At 39.6% G+C, this 22,782-nt stretch overlaps 1 protein-coding gene across 2 annotated transcripts in view; it reads right to left on the bottom strand.

Moving 5' to 3' along the window:
• The window catches only part of AP2B1 (adaptor-related protein complex 2, beta 1 subunit), a 151,074-nt gene that overhangs the window by 12,936 nt on the left and 115,356 nt on the right, over positions 1 to 22,782 (bottom strand). For both annotated transcript variants that reach the window (XM_006832331.1, XM_006832332.1), the window contains 2 exons: positions 1,082 to 1,166; positions 61 to 147 (listed from right to left, as the gene is read on the bottom strand). In XM_006832331.1, coding sequence (XP_006832394.1) covers positions 61 to 147; positions 1,082 to 1,166 — 172 coding nt within the window. The remainder of the gene's footprint in view (positions 1 to 60; positions 148 to 1,081; positions 1,167 to 22,782) is intronic.

Below are 22,782 nucleotides of genomic sequence, written 5' to 3'. Positions count from 1 at the left end.
AAATTTCACATATCTAATTTGCTTTGCTATGATGAAGTGAAATTTAGAGTCATTACTCACCAGCATTTAAATGACACTCCTTAATCTGAAACTGAAGTTCATTTTCATTGGGAATATCCTTCCACGTTGCAAGGAAGACCTGACGTTCTGTATGCAGAGCGGAAGCAGAAGGGGAGAAAGGATGTGCACCATCTGTCAGATTTCTGGTTTCTGATGCCTGTGCCATATTTCCCCTTTGAGGTGCTGGCTCCCTGCATTACAGCCAGACGTGTCCGGGACTGGAGCCAATATAACTAAGCAGAGGTGCTACACTTCAGGTTAATTAACCACACATTGGTGCTACTGAGATTGGTGGCAAGAGTTCAGGAGTCAGACCATCTAAGGTTTCAGTTTTGGCTCCACTGTCTTCCTGTTCGAGTAACTTTGAGGAAGTCTTATATAACCTCTTAAGCCTTAAAATCTTTACCCTATACTAATAATTACAACTGTCTTGTCAACCCAATCAGATCAATTAAGTTATAATATAATTTAAGTGCCCTGGTGTGGCACTGTAGGTTAATTGCAAGGCTGGCAATTTAAATCCACCAGTCCCTTTTGGAAACACTATACCTGCTACTATGCATTGGGACTTACTCTAACCACAAAAGAAGTACTAATGGCTTACTATAAATTACTGAACACGAGACAAAGAACTTAACGTAGGGTTAAGTGCAAATTTTACAAGCATTAATTCATTAGGTTATTATAAAAGGTATCCCTGCTTTGCAAACTTGGAAGTGGAAACTCAGAAAAGATAAAACATCTTGGCACTGGTCACACAGCTAATAAACGTGAGATTCAACTCCACCTATCACCAGATGCTTACAGTCTTGCTCTGTATTCTGGGGTGGCTGGATTACTTAGATAATGGGCATTCCATATGAAAGACCGACAGCAGAGCAAGCACAACTATGATTGTTAGAGCTTTCAAATATCCTTACCCCATATGCTTCAAACTAACTTGCACCTTTGGGGCTATGTTCTGCCTGACATTCACAAGAAGGGCAGAGGTGTATTTGGCAAGACAAGAGAACATGCTTACCCATTTTGCCATCTTCGACAAAAAGCACATTGAGAGGGATGAGGCAGCTGAAGTAGAAGACATCAATATTGTTTTTCACCGCCACCTGTCAGGAAAGTAACAAGGGAAAATTAGGATGTCATAGGAAGCTAAGTAGGAGAAAAAGAAGTTATGTGTCCAGAAATACACCACCCTATTTCTTCCTCTTCAGACAGTGGAGGGCCCAAACTAAGACCCAGCAGCCCATACACAACAAAGCCCAGCCTCATTTATTGCCCTGGCACAGCAACGAGACAGCCTGCAGCTCCACCTCTCCAGGACGACTGTCTTCAAGGCACACCTTCTAGATGGAGAATAATCTATTCAGTTATCTTCCGTTGTTTTGTGATTAATATCACTTTTTAAGTACTTATTAACATTAACTCTACTCCTTAATTTAACTATGCCAACAAAGTAGATCACTCCCCTCTCATTTTCACACATGAAGAAATTGAGGTCCAGAAAGATGAAGTGAATATCCAGCTAGTACTCCGAAGAGCTAGGATTCAAGAAAAGATTTGGAGTAGGAAAACCTGGTGAATATGGTTGCTGCGAGTCAGAAGTGACTTAATTATGAAACAACATGATGGGGAAAAGCTTGTGGTTCAAGTAAGGGTAAGCCTGAAGGCTAAAAGAAGGAACAGCACTCAGGCAAGTGAAGACATGTGCTTTCTTCTCACAGTACAAGCTCATTCCGAGGAGGCAGTTTATATATTTTTAAAAGCCACAATAAATTTACTCAGGGCTAACACTGATTGGTGGACATTCAGGAGCAGGCAGACTCCACTGTAGCAGATCATAACAACCATATACTGTAAGAGAGAAAGGAAGAGGAAAACTGTTCTAAACCACCACTTCCCACTGGTTTCTGTCACTAACAGTTTTCTGATCTGTGCTCTTGTCACTGTAGGAAAATTTCTCTGGGCAAGTTCTATGCTCAGCAACCATGCCTATTTCTCTACTTAAAAATTTAAGAAAAAACAAGTGCTTGTCTATATCACTATTTTTCTCCCTATAGTCACCCTCTTCCCTTTTTTTCAAATGTCCACACTTGAAAAGCATATCTATCTCTTCATCCAAACTCTGGCTATGAGATCCACATATCCTCTTTCCAAAGGACTTCCAGTTCTTTTATGTTTTTAATAACTCACCTTCCTGCTCTTACATTATTCTTCCCTGGTTGTTTGGTTATGTCTACCTGACATAGCCTTCTCTCCACAAAGAAATCGTCCAATTAACATTCCTTTAGCATGTGTTTTTAACCTTCCAATTACTAAGCATAGGAGTTAATGTTCACAATGTTCCAAGCATTTGAGATATAAGAAAAGATACAGCATATCATAATTATGACGGTCACAATTGTAAAAGTAGGAGTTTTGTAACAAAAAGGGGGTAGTAGTTAATCTTAAAGTCTGGGAGCAGAGGACCCTAAGGCCATCAAGGAAAAAGAGCACAAGAGTACTGTGAGGCCCTATCCAGAGAAGCAGTGACACCAGAGATGGAGGCAGAGATGAGGACATGGAGAAAGGGAACAGTTGAGGACTCTAGATTCATGAGAAGAGAGAGACTAAGAGTTGGCGGCACAATGTGCCCTTTGGTGGTTTAAATTATTATATATGCCTGAGTGTTTAAAAAAAAAAAGAGCTAAAGTGAATAGAGAGAAGTACTGTTAACTGATGGCACATGGAGGGCATTATAATCACTTTAATGAAACAAAGTATATGATTTGTTGAATGTAAAAACTGATGATCTGCCATATAAACTTTCACTCAAATCACAATAAAAACTTAAAAAAAAAAAAAAGATACAGAAAATACGTGTCCTCTGGAGGTTCTTAACCTAAGGCCTCACCTCTTTTATAGAGAAGAAAAAAAAATCCCCCAAATCATTGGAGGCTTCCTGGTGAAGTAGGTTGCCTCTAGGCTCTTATCAGTAGAGCTAAATCACACTTGCTGGAGCAGAGCAGAGGCCAGGCTGTCCTCTTCTAGAGACCATGGAACTAGGAAGCAAAAGCTGAAGACGAGGAGAATAGAAGCAGAGCTGCCTCAGTCTCAGAAGGTAGTAGGGCAATGACCTCCAGACTCTCAAGGAGTAGAACCATGACCTCTGGGTTCCCAAGGGTGGGACCACAGTTTCCTAGTTTCAAGGAGTTGGCTTCTTCATCAACTTAGTTCTGCAGTGTGGGGCTACCTTTAAGATGGGACCTCTGACCAAAGATAACGAGGTGGGGCTGCTATGCCCAATGGTGCAGAATGATGGAGTCTGTTGGGGCTGAAAGGCTGGGGTCACCATTCAGATGTACCATTTAGGGCTGCCCAAAGTCAAGGGAGCAGAGTTGTCATCCAGTGGGCTTGGAAGGCAGAGCTGAAGCCCAGGGTTGAGAGGCCTCTACCCAGAATGCAGAGTCTGGAAGGAAGGGCCATTGCCTAGATGGTCTCAGAGAGCAGAGGATTATTTTCAAGTCTTGAGAGCTAATATAAGTTGTTCTGCTAGGTTTTTAATTTGCTTGGTGCCTGTTATCCCTTCTTTCCCTCCAATTATTCCCATATGTAATGGAAATGTCTACCTGTAGCCTGTTCCACCATGGGACTTTGGAAGCAGGTAATCTGTATTCCAGATTCATCGATGAAGAGAAATTTTGCCACAGGTTTGATTTTGGACTTGGAAGATTCTGAGGATGATACCAAGTGGCAAGGACACATATTTGGGGGACCAAAAGATGGAAAGTCATGGGTTGAATTGTGTTCCCAAAAAATATGTGTCAGTTTGACTGGACCAAGATTGTCAATAGTTTGGCAGCTGTGTGATGATCTCCCACGATGTGATCTAATGTGATAATATTATCTTCTTAGGCAGTTCTTCCATGATCAACCTATTTTTAAAGTTACTATCCACCCACTCCAGAACTACCTAGCCTGGTTACATTTTTGTTTCCATTGACCTCACTGCCATCTGGCATACTACGTATTTTAATTATTTGTTTACTTGTTGTCTGTCCCTGTGCCATACATTCCAAGTTTCAGGAGGGAAGGGATTTTTGTCTCTTGTTCACTACTGTTAGCATTCCTCAGTTTCTAGAACAAGTAAGAATGTTATGTGCTGTTGATTCTGACTCATAGTGACCCTGTTTGTTGTTGTTATATGCCATGGAGTTGGTTCTGACGCATAGCGACCCTGTACAGGGTTTCCGAAGCTGTAAATCTGTACGGGAGCAGAAAGCCTCATCTTTCTCCCACAGAACAGCTGGTAGTTTCGAACTGCTGACCCTGAGGTTCGCAGCCCGATTCGTAACCACTATGTAGGACAGAGTAATGCTGCCCCACAGGGTTTGCAAGGCTGTAATCTTTACAGAAATAGACTGCCACGTCTTTCTCCTTCAGAGAAGCTGGTGGATTTGAACAGCCAACATTTCAGTTAGTAGCTAAGCTCTTCATCACTTTGCTACTATGGCTCCTTTCAGCAAGAAAGACTGTAATATGTACTACTCAAAATTTGGGTTTAGATAACACTTGAACTTAGTCTAAAGGTTCCAAAGGACAGTACTTCCCATTTTATCTAAGATACTTCCCTTACAGAAGAGCAAAGTACAGACATTCACTGGGGTGCAGGTACGGGGAAGGGTCAGGACTAGGGGTATAATCTGAAATCACCCACCATACAAAGGGGCTTCAAAAAGTTCATGGAAAAATTCCATTTTCTTTTACCTCTATTTTCCCACAAACTTACTTAAGCCCCCTCATAAGAACATAACTTCTATCCCAAGCTATTTCATAATACATCTCACTATGATGGTGAGTAAAAAATTATCTACATTCTGCCTGTAAAATTAATTTTAATCAAGTTTTAGAAAAGACAAGTACATCATTTTTCAACACAATCCTTGCTTTTCAATATACTTTGTCCATCTGCAACAAGCTTTCATATTCCTTTACTAAAAAATGTTTTAGGCTGAGCTGTAAGCCACAAATGCACCGCTGTCTTTACTTCTTCATCAGAAGTGAATCTTTGTCCTCGAAGGGCTGTTTTCAGGGGACCAAACAGGTGAACATCTGATGCAGCCAGACTAGGATTATAAAGAGGATGCTTTAACACCTCAAAACAAAATTTTTGCAAAGTGTCAACAGTGTGGGCACAGGTGCGTCATGCAAGATCACAATGCCCTTGGATAATAGTCCTCTTCATTTAATCAAAAGTTTAGACTTCAGTTCTTCAGTGAGTATCTTATGGTAACAAGTACTGTTGATTGTTGAACCTTTTTTTTTGATAGTGTTCCAATATTGACCCTTGAGTTGACTTTTGAACTTTTTCTTGATTGGTGAATGAGGATGTATTACTCTAAGGCACGTAGTGATGAATCTGTCTCATCATCAGTAACGATTTTTTTTTTTTTTGACACTGTTCTGAAAATATTTATTTGATGTTCGATCATCTCAGGAGGTAACATAATCAAGAACCAATGATTCTGAAGGTGTAAGTTCAAGCTTCACTCATGGCATTAGGGAGAAATGGGACTCCAGGAATTGACAGAATACCAACTGAGATAAGAATGAAGCACAGGAGACATTCATTCACTAATGCCAAGAAATTTGGAAGAAATATACCTTGTCAATCGACTGGAACAATCCATATTTTTGCCCATTCCAAAGAATGCAGCTCCAGTGTAACGTGGAAGGTCTGAAGCAACATTATTATCACATGCAAGTAAAATTTTAAAGTTTTTATTGTGAGTTGAGTGAAAGTTTATTGGCTGGTCATTAGTTTTACATTCAACAAATCATACACTTTGTCTCATTACAATGATTATAATCCACTCCATGTACCATCAGTTAACAGTATTTCTCTGTATTCATTTTAGCACCTTTTTTTTTTTTAAACACTCAGGCATATAAAATAATTTACACCACCAAAGGGCACATTGTGCAAGCCTGCCTCCTGGCTGCCAGCTCTCAGTCCCTCTCTTTCCATGAATCTAGAGTCCTCAGCTGCTCCCTTTCTCCATGTCATCATCTCTGCCTCCATCTCTGGCGTCACTGCTTCTCTGGACAGGGTCCTGCATTCCACTTGTGCTCTTCTTCCTTAATGGCCCTAGGGTCCTCTGTTGCTGGACTTTAAGATTAACTGTTGTTGTTGTTAAGTGCCGCTGAGCCGATTCCAACCCACAGTGACCCGGTACAGGATTTCTAAGGAGCAGTTGGTGAGCTTGAACCACTGACCTTGCAATTCAAACAACTTTGCAGTCTGACGCATTAGCCCACAGTGCCCCCCTTTTTGTTACAAAATTTCTACCTTTACAGTTGTGACAGTCGCATTTAGTCATGATAACAATTACCATTGAATCGCAAGAATCGTATCCCCATCTTTTTTCATCAGACCCATTTAGACAAGATGAAAACCATTCAGTGGGGACAGTAATGGTTTTTTTTTTTTAAAGAAACTTTTGAGTATCTGTCCAACTTTTGTTTGTAGATGTCCAAACACTTCTGTTTATGTTCTTCCATGAGTTGTTTCAGAATCCATCTCACACAAACTTTTAAAACTAAAGTCTATCGTGTATTATTTCACAGGTAGAGCCATGGCTGATTTGCAAATTGATTTGCCATATAATCTATTGTGACTTGTCTATTCGACAGAATCATTTCATGTGCACACTCAATGTTGTCAGCTGTAGTGGATGTGGGTGGGTATTTTAATATAACCGGAGTGTGGATAATTTCTGACTCACCCTCATATATATGTTTTAATATGAAAATGTGTTTTTTCCACTTAACTTTAATAAAACTAATGCTTCAAGAAAATGAACCACGTGTAGTCTGTAGCTTTAAGTAGCTTCTAGCCTGGTGTCTGGGATCCTGGTGTGGTGCTATAGGGTAAGCACTGGACTGGAAGGTCTGTGGTTCAAACCCACCAGTTGCTTTTCAGAAACCCCATAAAAAACTGATTCGACAGCACTTAATGACAATAAGCTTGGTGTTTGAAGAGTCCTGGTGGTACACTGGGTTAAGCATCAGAATACTGACCAAAAAGTTCAGTGGTTTGAACCCACCAGCTGTATATTGGGAGAAAGATGTGGCAGTCTGCTTCTTTAAAGATTTACTGCCTTAGAAATCCTAGGGAGCATTCTACTGTCCTACAGTGTTGTTAAAAGAGTCAGAACTGATTCGATGGCAATGGTTTTAGCATGTGTCATGATCGGGTGCCGATTCACTTTTATGTATTGTATGTGTGTACATGGAAAATATAAAAAAAGTCACAATACTTACACACCAAACTAAAAGCAAGCAGTGAGGAAATGGATTCAATGAACTAAGGAACAGCTCAGGTCTGCTAGAAGATACAGAAAGCACATCACAAATGGTTCTAAAAGAGCAGATTCCCTAATCTTCTGCTCCTCTGGCCTTCAATGAGCAACATGTGGTGATAACAATATTAACTCGCCTCTTAGGAACATCAATAGAAGAACAAATAGAAATGATTATAAGGCATTTTGAAAATACAAAAGTGGGCTATAAATGCTTAATAATAACAATGATTTTTAAAAGTTACTTTTCAGTGGCTGCTGGGGAAAGAGCAGCTTGTCAGCTTCAGGCTGTAACCAGCAATTAGTTTCTTTCCATAGTACAAGCAGCCTGCTGCAGTAGCTCAGCCTCTTTATGGTGTCACAGCTGGAGATGAACACGCTAAATTAATATTCTAACCTTGTTCCAGTGTACTCAAAAGCACTATAAAAAAGTACGTGATGCACTCAGTCTGAACTCTGGCAAGTCAGGTCCAATAGACCGCTCACCACGGTAACTAATGGAGGCACTGCTACAAGAAATACAAAGTCAAGAGGTACACAGTTCACCTCTGAGATTTTACCAACTACTCTTCCGTGACGTCACTTGTGACCTTTCCAAGGCTCTGAAGAATATTTTTTTCTTTTATTCCTCCTCTCCATTTAGCTTCTGAAAGATTTGCAGACTGGTTCAAGCAAAGACCAGGCAGTGACGCCAACCATCTCCAGCTCTCTGAGAAATGATGATTCAAATGTGTTTCAAGCACTAAACAATGAAGTCAACAGATCCTAGAGGAATAGTGCTGAGTGACAGGTTTTTAATGGTACTGACTCCAACTGTGAGTTATGTCACCTGAGACTCAAGCAGAACTGGTCCTTTCTGCTAGCTGCTAGAGTTAAATCTACTTGTAGTTTTCATTCCTAGTCATTGCCATAAATACTTACTATCTTTGAAATCTAAATAGCCTTCCATTTCGAACCATATTGTCTAATAAATTATCTGGGAATTCTCAGCGATATCCTGACATCAGAAGGATCTATCTACAATTTTTGACTTGTCTGAATACAATTAAAAATACAGCCAGAATCATGAAATCCAGCATAGGAAATCTCAATTTAATTTCCTTTTGATACTAATTAAATTTTAACCAGAATAGCACCTTCAGTTCACCTTTAAGGTTAAGATTCCTATATTTGTTGCTACTTTACCTGATTATTAAGTGAATTTCATGACAGTTGAAAGGCTGTCCAACAGTCCCAATCTGATTCTAGAGAAAAGCCACACTTTCTTATTCTTAGGTGAAGAATAAGGACATTCATTCTTAGGACGTTTCACTGTAAGACTGTGTGGACAGCAGAACCCTTTGTGGGAAAATCTGACAGGTCTCTGTCCTCCTACAAAAGCAAGATGTTTCATGTAACTAAGCTGATTTCCCCTGGGTAACAACATGCACTCCAGCATTTGAAGTTTCCATGCTTAAATAGTTCTCAGAATGGACAGGAAAACTATTAAGCAGAACACTTTAAATCACCTTTTTAAAAACATTTTTATTGTGAACTGAGTGATAGTTTGCATTGGGGAACATCACTTTTACACTCATCCTATCGTATTCATTTCATTGCAATAACTACAATCCCCTGCATGCTTCATCATTCAATAGTATTTGCTTCTATTCCTTTTGGGGTTTTTTTTTTGTTGTTTTTTTTTGGATGTGCACCTAAACACTCAAGAATATACAATCATTCAAACAGCCAAAGGGTACACCCTGCAAGCCTGCCCCCGGCTGCCACACACAAGCACACATCCCCTCTCCCTTCATGAGTCTAGAGTCCTCAGCTGCTTGGTTTCTCCATGTCATCAGCTCTGCTTCCACCTCTGGTGTCACAACTTCTCTGGGTAGGGTCCCACACTCCGCTCCCACTCTTCTTACTTGATGGTCCCAGGGTCTTCTGCTCTGGGACTCTAAGATGGACCACTCACCCCATTTTGCTACTAAACTTCTACCTTTACAGTTGTGACAATCACAATTAGTCATGATAACAATTACTACTGAATCATGAGAGTCTTGTCCCCATCACCATTCACCAGACCTGTCTAGAAAGGATGAAAACCACTCAGTGGGGCTTCTACCTTCCCCCACACAATCTGAATCTAAACTCCCTCTTGAAGACTTGTAAGCCAGTCACTTTGTGTCTTTACAAGGCCCCCCTCCCCCATTTTATGTAGCCAATGTCTAAGTTGCCCATCCCTATCAACCTTGTGTACAGAGGGGATGGGAATGATCCTTGCTGTAAAGATTCTTTCCCTCTTGGTTGGTTTTTTAAGCTACTACATCCATAAATATAAGTCAAGTTCATCAGATTGTAGCTATTTATACTTTTTTTTTTTTTCTTCCCTCTTTTCCTTCTGCCAGTCGAGTTCTGAACACCCAGCCATTGAAGCTAGGTCCAATGGGCACTATCTGCAAGTTTGGGTGTCTTTGTGCATACCCCCTCACTTGATCAGCTGGATACTTCACTCTCAGCTCTAGCCCTCCATGGCCACGCCCTGTCCATGGGCTCAGGCGTCCCCAGGTCAACTGTAATTCAAGCCAACCAGCTCTCACCATATTCCTGGTCGATAAGGGTCTACGTAACTTGATCAGACTTAACCTACCTCTTCATTACTGCTTTTCCACCACTTCTACTCACCAGTAGAACATGGTCACCAGCAAGCTTACATGCCTGCTCATGTGTTCCCTTTGAGTCTCAGTTTTGGGAGGGGTTTTGTCCTGAAGGGACTTGATTGCTTGCCTTGATGGCTCTCTGGCAAACAACTTGCTTGTTCTTGTAGTAGCCAATCAGACTGTTGTTTTTGTTTTTCCCTGCTGGTCTTTCTTTCAAGAAGTATCTTCTGTTCCTCTAGTTGCTCCAGGCTAGTCTGCTTGTCTTTTCAAGTGAGAATTTCCTATCTCAGAAGGTTCTGGATGGGGTGAAATGACCTTTTACACTATAAATCCTCTCCATAGCACATACAATTACTGAGGTTTAAAAAGGCAATGAGATCTTAAGAATCAATCTCTTTTAGTGATGACCAGAAACCAAAAAATACTGAAACTGAAATACATGAATTCCTGTAGTGCCCATTCTGCCAAGAGATCTGCCTAATCTCAGTTTTGAAGACCTCTTATGAACTAGAATGCAGGCATATACAAGATAATGATTATACAAGTGATGTAGATAGGCACTGGTTTAAAGGGCTCTTGGATTAAACTAAATGCCTGATTTCGGCATAAGTACATCAAATCTCCAGGGCTGTCCACTGGGAGAAGGCCAAGGCACAGCAGGATCAAAAGTACTGGGATCAAATTCTATCACTCTTTTGGAACTTAAGTTAGACCCTCAAATATGGATTTTAAAATGGATTCCTCCCTTCTTCAAATCCATTCAGAAAAAGGGTGGACAGATCACTACTGTAATGCAAGACTGTCTATGCTGAGGGTAGGAAAAGCCCACCCATTGCCATCATTACAGCCATCTTCAACTGCTGAGAGTCAGACTAAACTCACCTCAAAGTTCTAACACAATCTCCAATGCTGTGAATGTTTTGTGACAACTGGTCCAGTGTGACGTTCGCTTAGCAGTCTTAATTTTTATACTCCTTATGACTTATAAACAATTACACCAATTCCCATCAAAGTAAATTCTTCTGGTGGCAAACAATGGAAAACCTACTATCTGAAATTGTTATTGTTAAGTGCCATCAAGTCGCTTCCAACCCATAGTGACCCTCTATAGGGTTTTCGAGGAGTGGCTGCTGAGTTTGAAGCGCCGATCTTGCGATTCAAACCAACCTTGCAGTCCCGTGTATTATCCTGCAGTGCCACCACCAGGACTCGAGGCAAAAGTTAAGACTGTTTTGATATATATATTTTCCATCCTTTAATTTTTAATCTTTGTCTTTGTGTATAAAGTGTGTTTCTTGTAAACAGCATATTGAAGGATTCTGTTTTCATATCCATTCTGGTACTCTGTCTCTTGACTGGTGCATTTATGAATTGATTGCAGTCATTTTGCTTTATGTGTGTGTGTTTTGTGGGGTGCTACTGCAACAAAAACAACTAGATTTTTTGTTCTGCATGTTTTCCTGTGCTGAGCTCATTTTTTGTGTGCATGTTTTTGATCAGTTTCTTCAATTTTTAATGTTTACAAAATCTTCATGGATTTTCCTTTTATTTGATGTAAAGATATTAAGGTTCTTTGAGGTTACTTGTAATTTGCTAATTTCTTTCCCATTTTAAAACAGTCTGTTTTTATCTTGAAATCTACTTGACTTCCTCACCATTTGGAATTCTATAACTATACTTTTCCCTCTTTTTGCTGTACAGTTGACTTCATTATAGATTGCTATCTCTGACTCACTATTCAATCTTCTAATTTTGTTTTACTCTGGATATTCCTGTATCTGGTTTGAATTCTGGATGGTGTTGCCATGTATACCAATGTCTTGTTATTATTGTTGGTTCTCAGTCCAAAGGACTGACTCCCTTTAGTACTTTTTGTAAAGTTTAGCTTGGTTTTTACAGAGTCTTTAATTTATCTAAAAATGTTTTAATTTCGCCATTGTATTTGAGGGACCCTTTTGCTGGGCATATGATTCTTTGGGTAGATGATTATTGGTTGGCAGTTTTTTGGTTTTTTTTCAGAGTTTTGTATTTGTCTTCCCATTGCTTTCTTGTCTGCATGGTCACTGTTGAGAAATCAGAACTTAATCTTGCTGGTTTTCCTTTGTAGGTAACAACTCAATTTTCTCGAGCTGCTTTCAGGATTTTTGTCTTTGATTTTGGAAACTTTGATTATGATGTATCTTGGTGATTTTCTTTTGGGGTTTATTCTGTTTGGGGCTCATTCAGCTTCTTGAATGCTTATCTTCTCACATCTTTCATGATGTTAAAGAAAATTTCTTCTAGCGACTCTTCTATTATTATTATTATCTTTTTAAGTTTTTATTGTGAGCTGAGTGATAGTTCACAGGAGAGAACATCAACTTTATATCATTGTTTCACTGCAATGATAACTACCTCCATGCATCATCATTCAACAGTATTTGCTTTTGCTTCCATTCCCTCTATTTGTGTGTGTGTGTGTGTGTTTGGAGGGGTGTACACAAAAACACTCAGGAAAATTTAATAATTTAAAAAACCAAAGGGCATATTCTGCAAGCCTGTCTTCTGGCCGCTAGCACCCAGTCCCTCTCTTTCCATTAGTCCAGAGTCCTCTTCTCTGCCTCCACCCCTGTATACAGAGGGGATAGGATAGATACCTGACGTGAAGACTCCATCCCCCTCAGTTGGTATCTTGAGCTCTTTTATTATCCTTTCTTTGTCTCTTCCTATTATGGAATACCAATCACCCTTAGGTTATTATTCCTCCTCATGTTGTCCCACATGAATCTTAGGCTTTCTTCAGATTTTTTCTTTTCTTTTCTGATTTTTCTTCTAACTTACTAATACAGGTTTATCTTCAAGCTCACTAGTTCTGGCTTCCATTGGGCTTTCAGTGCACTGTCCATTTCTGATATGTTCGTGTTAAGTCTTCTGGACTTCTGTTTGCAGGTTTTGTATCGTATCCAATCCTTTATTTATTTTTGATTGTTCCTGTAGTGCTTTTCTGAATTCCTCCTTTTTTCTTTGACCTTTCTGTTAATCGTTTCAAGATACCTAAATATCATTCTCCTGAATTGTTTTTCAGGTAGTTCCAGTGCCTTTTCCTCAAAAACATTTTCTAGCTCTGCATCTTGGTCACCTGAGCTACTCGATCTGGTTTCTGAATGTGAACAGAAATTGTCTGCTGCTTTTAAGGCATTGTGGTAATGCATTTGTATTAAGTTGAAGACTGTATATTGGTGTACTCCTTAGGCACTCACCAACTGCCTTCTGGTAGATGTGATCCAGAGATAAGCTATGCAGTGTTCTCTGTTCACTATTCAAGCAGTTTAGGTCAGAGAGGATTTAGTTGATGTGGGTAGTTGTTGTAAATCTGGTGTATAGTAGCTAGTATTGACTCTAGCCTAACTGGTGGGGAGGTAGAGGGTATGGCTGTGGCTAGGCCGTATAGCCACAGTTGCTGTCTCCTTTGAGAGCCACAGGTAGGTTTCTGCAATGCAATTATGTTTTCATGTCTCTGCAACTGCTCACAAATGCTCAAGATGGCTGTGGCAGGTCTGTTTGGCTGTCACAAGCTCAGCAGTCACCTCCTCTGTTGCTGTGCCTGCATAGCTCTCTCCCCCAGGAAGCACTTGATCCACTTCTCTATCCCTTCATCTGAAGTTCACAGTTTCAGGACTATGCTCTGTATCCATCTCCTGCAGTTTTCTGTATTCTGCTGCAGAGGGTCTGTACAGCCTTTCTGCCTGGTCTGCCATCTTGCCTCACCTCTCCCTTCAGCTCAAAAGGTTTTGATCATCATTCCTAAAATTATCTTCTTAAAGAATTAAGCAAGGAGACACAGTGAATAACCATTAGCAGAAGACAATCTTTTCTGCCCTTCTTTTTAAAGTTTGCCTCCTTATAGCTTTGTGTCTATCAGGATTTTTTAAATGACAAATTTTTTTCTAGTTTGACAGTAAAAGGAATTTACTCAACTTCATTTCCTGTCAGACATCCAAATGATCCCAGTTATTCCTGAGGCTATAGAGTATCCTTGAGCTTCCTCATTTACTTTGAACTTGAGCTTCAAAATTTGCTCTGGGGATAGTAACCAAATAAGTCCAAAGCTCTTACGATTTAGTAATAGCTGTGTGGAAGCTTATCTATTGCTTAGCTGAAAACTGCCATGAGGATGAGTTCCTTTCCAGACCTGAAGGGTGGTCGAAGGTCATAGTCTCAGATTCTTTCAGTCTCTTTCTGACCTGTAAGCCTTGTTTGGGTTTTTCAATTTTCTTTTTTCGGTAGTCTTTTTTGGAAAACACTTTATTGTGCTTTAGGTGAAAGTTTACATAGTAAATTGGATCCTATTGAATTATTCATACAAAAATTGTTTCATGACATTGGTTGTACATTCCTGCAATATGTCAATACTCTCCTCATTTCCGTGCACGCAGTGTCCCTGCCCCTTCTTATAGTCTTTTCCTTTCGGCAAATATTGCCTTTTTGGTCTCACAGAGTTGATAGTTCTAAGGAGCATATTTCTCACGAGTATTACACTATTCTTCAGGCTATTATTTGGCTAAAAGGTGGTCTCTGGGAGTGACTTCAGTTCTATATTAGAAGGGGGTTGCCTAAAGGCATGATTCCTCCTGCCTCTATCAGACCAGATCTTTTTTGTGAATTTGAATTTTGTTCTACAGTGATTGGTAGTGGTGATCGGGTATCAACTCGTTCTTCTGGTCTCAGGGTAGTGCAGGCTGTGGTTCATATGGGCCAATAGTACTTTGTACTAACTGCTTATGTGAGTGTATGGTTTTATTTATTTGCCTTTGTTATCAATGGGAAGAAACCAATAGTTGTATCTTAGATGTCCACTCACAAGCTTTAAAAGACCAAAGATACTACTCATCATAGTAAGATGTAGAACATTATCTTTATGAATGGTCCTATGCCAACTGACCTAGATTTCCTGGTGTGTGCTGTGGGTTAATGCACCAGACTACAAAGCCATTTGAACTGCAAGGTCAGCAGTTCAAGTTCACCAGCTGCTCCTCGGAAACCCTATGCAGTGTCCCTATGGGTCAGAACCAACTCAACAGCACTTAATACCAAAAATGGTTCTAACCCTTCAATTCCCGTGTCTCAAATTATTCTAAAACTGTGTCCCCTAATACTATGCAATGTTGAAGAATAACAATGAAACTGTGAAACACCTCAGAAAATGGATGAGCCTGGTGGATATTATGCTGAGTGAATTCAGTCAATCAGCAAAGGGCAAATATTATATGAGACCACTATTGTAAAAACTCAACAAAAATGTTCATACTAAAAGAAACCTTCTTTAATGGTTACTGGGGGTGGGAGAGAAGGGAAAATAATTTACTGTGAGAGGGTATACATATGCTAACTCAGGTGATGGGGAGGTCAATATACAAGAAGGAGAGGATTTTACATATACATATACATATATATATATATAAAACGGAAGTTGTTTCAGGCTTACTGGTGAAACAAGCTTGAATATAACAGGGCAGCTGTATAACAAGATTTAGGCAACTTTCACACTCTGAAAGAACCTGATCTATAAAGAGTCATTGGCAGCTGAGTGCCTTACTGGAAAAATAATGTGGCATTGCATCTTTTCCTACTCCTGATAATTTCCTCTTTTTTTTTTTTTTTTTACATCTTAGGCAAAATAAATCAGAAATTTATAGCAAATGTATCTGTGATCTCTTCTGGCCAATATGGAACTCACTGCCACAGTATCCTGACCAATCCAATTACTGATTCAAGAATCTTTATTACTAGCTCCAATTTCTATCTTCCTCTAGCAGCCCGCAACAGAATCAACCTATATAGCTTCAGATGCCAGATATAGTCAGCAATATTTTCACAAGCCTTTCAGTCTGCTTGATAGATATATTCCCCAAATCCTAAGATTTTACCTTAGACAGGTTCTAAAACAAAAGGCACCAAACTCTTTCTTTTCCCCTTTAATGAGAACTGTACCTTGCTAGGGCTGGCTGAAGTGTCTTTGGTTGCGTCTTAGAATACCACTGTATCAATGGTCAGGGAATAATATGCTGCTGGAAGTGGTGGCAATATGTGAGCTATTTGCTGTGTTGGGCTTACTGTTAGAACTTAAAAAATATATTTCATATACATGGTACCAAACTGTCAAATGGTGAAGTCAGGAAAGTAAACTATCAGTTAAAGTGACATGACATTCCGCATTCAGGTCTGGTATGACATGGGACATTGGACCCACTGGAAACAGACCTCAGTAATGAGAGTAAGTGAACATTACTTATCTTAAAATCCTAGGGTAACTGATCTAGAATCTATCTAATCTAGTTTGTATACAATAAGCATACAGTGTCTGATCAGTTAGCTGCAAATTGGAAATCAAATGGTGTGCTTATATACTGTCATTTGTACTCTCCAACTTTATATGGACAAAGGAGGGTGTGTGGCTATCAAAATGACTGGGCAGATGAGCAGGCCATTGCTGCCGCCACTGTGCCAATCCAGCTTGTTGGGGGGTCATCCTCTTTTTCTCCGACCCTCCATTTTACCAAACTTGATTAATCTTTACCAGGGACTGGTCCCTCCTGACAATATGTCCAAAGAATCAGAGACGAAGTCTGGCCATCCTGGATTTCAGGGAAGCATTCTGGCCGTACTTCTTCCAATACAGATTGGTTTGTTCTTTTGTCAGTTCATAGTACTTTAAATATTCTTCTCCAATACCATAGCGCAAATGCATTAATTCATCACGGTCTTCCTTATTCACTGTCCAACTTCTACATGCATATGAGATTACTGAAAATATCATGGCTCTGGTCAGGTGTACCTTAGTCCTCAAACTAACATCTTTGCTCTTCAACACTTTAAAAAGGTCTTGTACAACAGAATCTCTATATTAGGAATTGTGAATAAAGCAAATTCTTTTCCGATCTCATTAAACTTGAAGCTATACAAAAATATAATGGATGAAATATGAGGCAGAACAAAACACTTACAACATAACTCTCAAATGGACTTGAATCTATCTCAGGGAAAATCCCAATGATTTCACTTTAATTTCAAACTAAACTGTACCTTAAATCTTTACATAAAGATTATCACCCATAATGAAAATGTAGAGAATAGAAAGTGGAGCCGACTTCAGGTATTTTTAATTCAAAGTTCTATACTGGATAAACATCACAAAGTTAAATTTATTTTCAACAAATTAGCAAACTGAAAACAAAACTGATTCTGGTTTTCATCATCCATATTTCATGGAAGTGGAATCATACTATACACACATACAAAGGTATTTAATATAGGTGCTGTAGGAAAAACATTGGATTATTAACTGCAAGGTTGGCAGTTCAAACCCATCAGTAGCTCTTTGGAAACCCTAATACAGTGTTATATATACAGTGTTATAAGGAGCTCTGGTAGCATAGTGGTTATGAATCGGGCTGCAAACCTTAAGGTCAGCAGTTCGAAACTACCAGCCGCTCCGCAAGAGAAAGATGAGGCTTTCTGCTCCTGTAAAGATTTACAGCCTCAGAAACCCTATACAGGGTCGCTATGAGTTGGAATTGACTCCACAGCACACCACCACCACCACATAAACAAACAGAAAAAAATCACATGATCATATCAACTGACACAGAAAAGGCATTTGACAAAATCCAACACTCATTTTTGATGAAAACACTCAACAAAATAGGAAGATAAGGAAAATTCATCAACAATATTTACGGCACATATACAAAAACAATGGAATCCGGTGTGCCACGGTAGGTTAATGCACCAGGCTGCAAAGCTGTTTGAACTGCAAGGTTGGCAGTTCAAGCTCACCAGCTGTTCCTCGGAAACCCTATACAGGGTCACTATGGGTCGGAACTGTCTTGACAGCACTTAACAACAACATACAAAAACAACAGTCAACATCACTTTCAACAGTGAGAAACTGAAGCCATCCCTCTTGCAAAGAGGAACCGGAAAAGGATGTCCTGTATCACCACTCCTATTCAATATTGTGCAGGAAGTTTTACAGATATAAGAAAGGTAAATTAAAGGCATCCAAACTGGCAAAGAAGAAGTAAAACTCTATTTGCAGATGATATATGATGCTGTACTTAGAAAATCCAAAGACTCAGCAAGAAGATTATTGGATATAATTGACAGATTCAGCAAAGTGGCATACAAAGTAAGATCAACATACAAAAATAAGTTGTATCCTTTATGCTAATACAGAGCTCTGAAAAGGAAATTAAAATAAATAAATAAAACCAATGCCATTTATAATAGTTATTCAATCAAAACTCTTTTACCTACATACTGTTAATGGAACATTTTAGTTGGAATACTTTAGGTGCTGTCCTGTTTATAAGGATAGCTATTGGGGTTATTTCCAGCATTTGTCTAACCTGGGAACCTCTGTAGAGTTCCCATAAGATCTACCACTTCAAGGGCTCGATGTTTATTCAAGCAGCACTGTGGTCTCATAAAGGCAACTGAAGTGCATAATCCTCAATGTGGATCTTGGAAGACCAAGAAAAAGGCTTTAATACTGAACTTGTTTGGCTTGTACGGCAGTCAAGAAAAGTCAGTAAATGCCAAGCTGGTTTGCTTCATTTGATGGAAGCTGCTGAAAAGGTCTTCCGTTTGGAAGCATTTACCAGTTTTTCTGGTACAATAGCCACAGCTGTGGGCTTTCTGAGTGTGAATGGACATATGCAAGACAAGAAATATCAGGGACAGGCACCAGCTGTAACTGATTCTCTCACAGTCTGGAACTGCAATGTAGGAGTACCAAGGAGCAGAATTTTCCAACTAGGGCCACAAACTAGCAAATGTACCATTCGGCTGACAAAGATCTTAAAGACATAAGTAAACGGGATTGCAACATTGTGTGCTCTGCAGCTAGCATTTTCTGCCTTAATCATTCAAAGGTCAAATGAACTGAACTGATGATTATAGCCTAAGGAAGAAAAGATCAGAGCACTGAGGACAGATATAAAAGTTATCCAATCTAAAGAACAAAAAAAAAAGTAAATGGGAGAGGAGGAAGGCAGCACACACACACACACACACAATATATATATATATATAGTTGTTGTTGTTGTTAAGTGCCATCGAGTCGGGTCCGACCCATAGCGACCCTGTACAGGGTTTCCGAGGGTCATAGATCTATATATCCATCCCAGTCACAGTGATTTTTAGGACAATAGCAAGTGGTCTAGCATATGTATATTATAGTTCTAAATAAAGAAGTGGTACAAACGGTACAGAAAAAACCCTTTTAGAAATAATGGCAATTTTACACAAACTTGGGGGAAACTATCAACCTGCAGATCCAAGCTCAGTGAACCACAAGCAAGATAAATGCAAGGATAACACCAGACATATAATAGTCAAACTGCTGTACTGTCCAATCCAGTAACCACCAATCACAGGCACACAGGAAATGTAGCAAACTGAGAAACTTCATTTTAAATTTAACTTTAATTTAACCACATGTGATTAATGACTGCCACAGTGAATAGTATAGCAAAGGAGACTTAGGAGATATAAACGCATTATAGTTGTTGTTGTTAACTGCCTTTGAGTTGTTTCCGACCCATAGCGACTCTGTATAGGGTTTCTGAGGAGCCGCTGGTGAGCTTGAACCACTAACCTTATATTTCAAACAGCTTTACAGTCTGGCGCATTAACCCACAGCTCCACACCAAGACTCAGGAGCTATAAACCCATTATAGTATTTGGATTCAAACAAACAGTTAAGAACAAAGAAAACAACTAAATAACGATATGAAACAATTAGAAAGTTGAGCACTGACTGGACATTTGATTTTAAGGACTTCTCGTTAGTTTTCTTTAAAATATGAGAATAAGGCCTGTGGTTGGGTTTTTCAAAGGACGCCATAAGCTTTAAAGATATGAGGAGGCTTCCAAAAGTTCATGGAAAAATTCCATTATTTTAAAATTTCAATTCCCATGAACTTTTGGAAGCAACCTCGCATACATTGAAATACATACATTTGAAGTTATATAATGTCTCCAAGTTGCTTTAAAACCATATAGAATAGCCTATAACTGATTGGAATACCTAAAAGGGGTTCTATAATTTACCCAGTAAAATGGGATTCTTGCGGAGCCTTTTAGGATCTTAAGTGGAGTCCAGAGCCCCATCCAGAACCTCCTGAGGTGGGACATTCCCACTGGAAAGAACAAGCAGACCAGCCTGGAACAGTTAAAGCAACAGAAGATACATACATCTTCCAAGAAAGATCTCCAGGAAAAACTCCAAACAAAAATGGAAGCATGACTGGCTACTAACTACAAGAGTACACAAGTTATTCACTGGGAAGCCATCAAGGCAAGCAATCAAGTCCCTTCAGGACAAAACCCCCTCTAAGACTAAAACTCAAAGGGAACACATGAGCAGGCATGTAAGCTTGCTGGAGCCCATACTGGTCTACTGGTGAGGAGAAGATGGGGAAAGGCAGCAGTGAAGAAGTGGGCTGAGTTCAACCATGGTCCATTAACTCCCGTTGACCTGGAGATGAGAGAGAGAAGAGGATGGGCTGGTTGATCCAAAGTGTGGTGAGACCTGGGGACTCATGAGCCCATGGGCAAGTACATAGCCACAGAGGGCTAGAGCTGAGAATGAAGCATCCAGCTGACATGAAGTGAGTGGAGATGCACAAGAACACCGAAACTTGCAGATAAGTACCCCATCCAGAACCTCCTGAGGTGGGACATTCCCACTAGGTCTGGATTTGACCTTCCTCGACTAAAGGAAGATTAATAAAAAAAAAAACAATTCTGATAAAGGAAACAAGGGTAAATTGCTACAATTTGATGAATTTGACCTACACTTATGGATGTAGTAGCTCAAAACACTAACAGAGAGGAAAGGAGTCTTCACATCAAGTATCAAAGCTATCCCCTTTGTATACAGGGTAGACAGGGACAGGCAACTTAAGACACTGGCTACCTAAAATGAGGGGCGATAAAGGCAGGAAGTTACTAGCTTACAAGTTCTCAAGAGGGAGTTTAGTTTAAGAGTGTGTGGGGGAAGTAGAGTTCCCACTGAATAGTTTTCATCTTGTCTAGATGGGTCTGGTGAAAAGAGATGGGGATAAGATTCTCATGATTCGATAGTGAGTAATTGTTATCATGACTAATTGTGACTGTCACAACGTAAAGGTAGAAGTTTTATAACAAAAACGGGGGAGTAGTTAATCTTACAGTTCAGGAACAGAGGACCCTAGGACCATCAAGGGAGAAGAGCACACGCAGAATGCGGGACCCTATCCAGAGAAGCAGCGACACCATAGTTGGAGGCAGAGATGAAGACATGGAGAGAGGGAGCAGCTGAGGACTCTGGACTCATGGAAAGAGAGGGACTGAGTGCTGGTGGCCAGGAGGTGAGCTTGCAGAATGTGCCCTTTGGTTGTTTAAATTATTATATATTCCTGAGTGTTTCTGTGTACATCTCCCCACCCTCCCCCGCACCAAAAAAAAAGAAAGAAAGAAAATAGAGAGAATGGAAGCAAATACTGTTGAATGATGATGCACGGAGGAGATTGTAATTACTGCAATAAAATGATGGTGTAAAGCCGATGTTCTCCCATGTAAACTATCACTCAGTTCACAACAAAACAAATTAAAAACAAAAAAACCCCAATATGGAATAGGGTACTGGGTAGGAGCAGAGATGAAAGGATTGGTAATTATTAAAGCTGGGTGATGGGTACCTAGGAGTTCCTGACATAATTCTGTTTACTTTTGTGAAGCAAAAAAATTTTTTTACAAATGTCTTTTATAGAATAAAAAGGGAAAAATGGAAAACAGGAAATAGTCTAGGAGGGTCATCATCCAAACAACATCTAAAAGGGTTTCAAAAGAAAGGAAAAAAAAAAAAAGGGAAAGGAGATTTTCAGCCAAAAAGTTAAAAGTTTCTAGAACTGAAAAATACAAGTTTCCAGTTTGAAAGAGCCCAAAGAATACCTAGTACAGTAGATAAAAAAAGACTCACATGGCGGCATCTTCCTGTGAGATTGCAGACCACTGTGAATAAAGAAAGGATTGTAAAAGCTTGCCCTGAGAAAGAATGGGCTACAAAAAAGAATCAATAACCAAAATGACTTCAGTCTAAGAGGAAAATGATTTTTAACCTGTACTCTTTTTTTAAAATTTTTTTACATTGTATGATTTGTTTATTGTAAAGCTGATGATCTTGTCTGTAAGCCTTCACTTAATTATAATAGAATTTTTTAAAAAAAGAAAGAAGAGTTCCTTGTCACTGTAGCAGAGAGAGAGAGCTGGAGGGTAATGCACAGCCAATTACATTACCTTCAGGTCACCTTTTCTCACAGTTCATGGTCAAACCCAACAGCAAGAGAGTCAGGAAATGCAAACTTGCCATTTGCTGCTTACCTCCCAAGAAAGAAAACACACATTGCCTTAAGTTGACTCCTGCTCAAGGAGATCCCATGTGTGTTAGAGTACAACAGTTCCATAGGATTTCCTTGGCTGTATTCTTTTTTTTTTTTTAAGTTTTTATTGTGAGGCTTACATGGGAGAACATCAGTTTTACATTCATCCTACTGTATTCCGTTTCATTGCAATGATTACAATCCCCTCCATGCATCATCAAATAACCAAAGGGTACACCACACAGCCCTTCTCATCAGCCTAGGAATTGATTCCCTTCATCTTGAATCTCCATCATCAGCCTAGGAATTGATTCCCTTCATCTTTCTTCTTTGTTGGGT

This window comes from Chrysochloris asiatica, unplaced genomic scaffold (genome assembly GCF_000296735.1).
Source record: "Chrysochloris asiatica unplaced genomic scaffold, ChrAsi1.0 scaffold00007, whole genome shotgun sequence".
NCBI classification, from domain to species: domain Eukaryota; kingdom Metazoa; phylum Chordata; class Mammalia; order Afrosoricida; family Chrysochloridae; genus Chrysochloris; species Chrysochloris asiatica.
The sequence above is the reverse complement of the archived record's forward strand: the minus strand, read 5'-3'. Positions and strand labels throughout refer to the sequence as shown.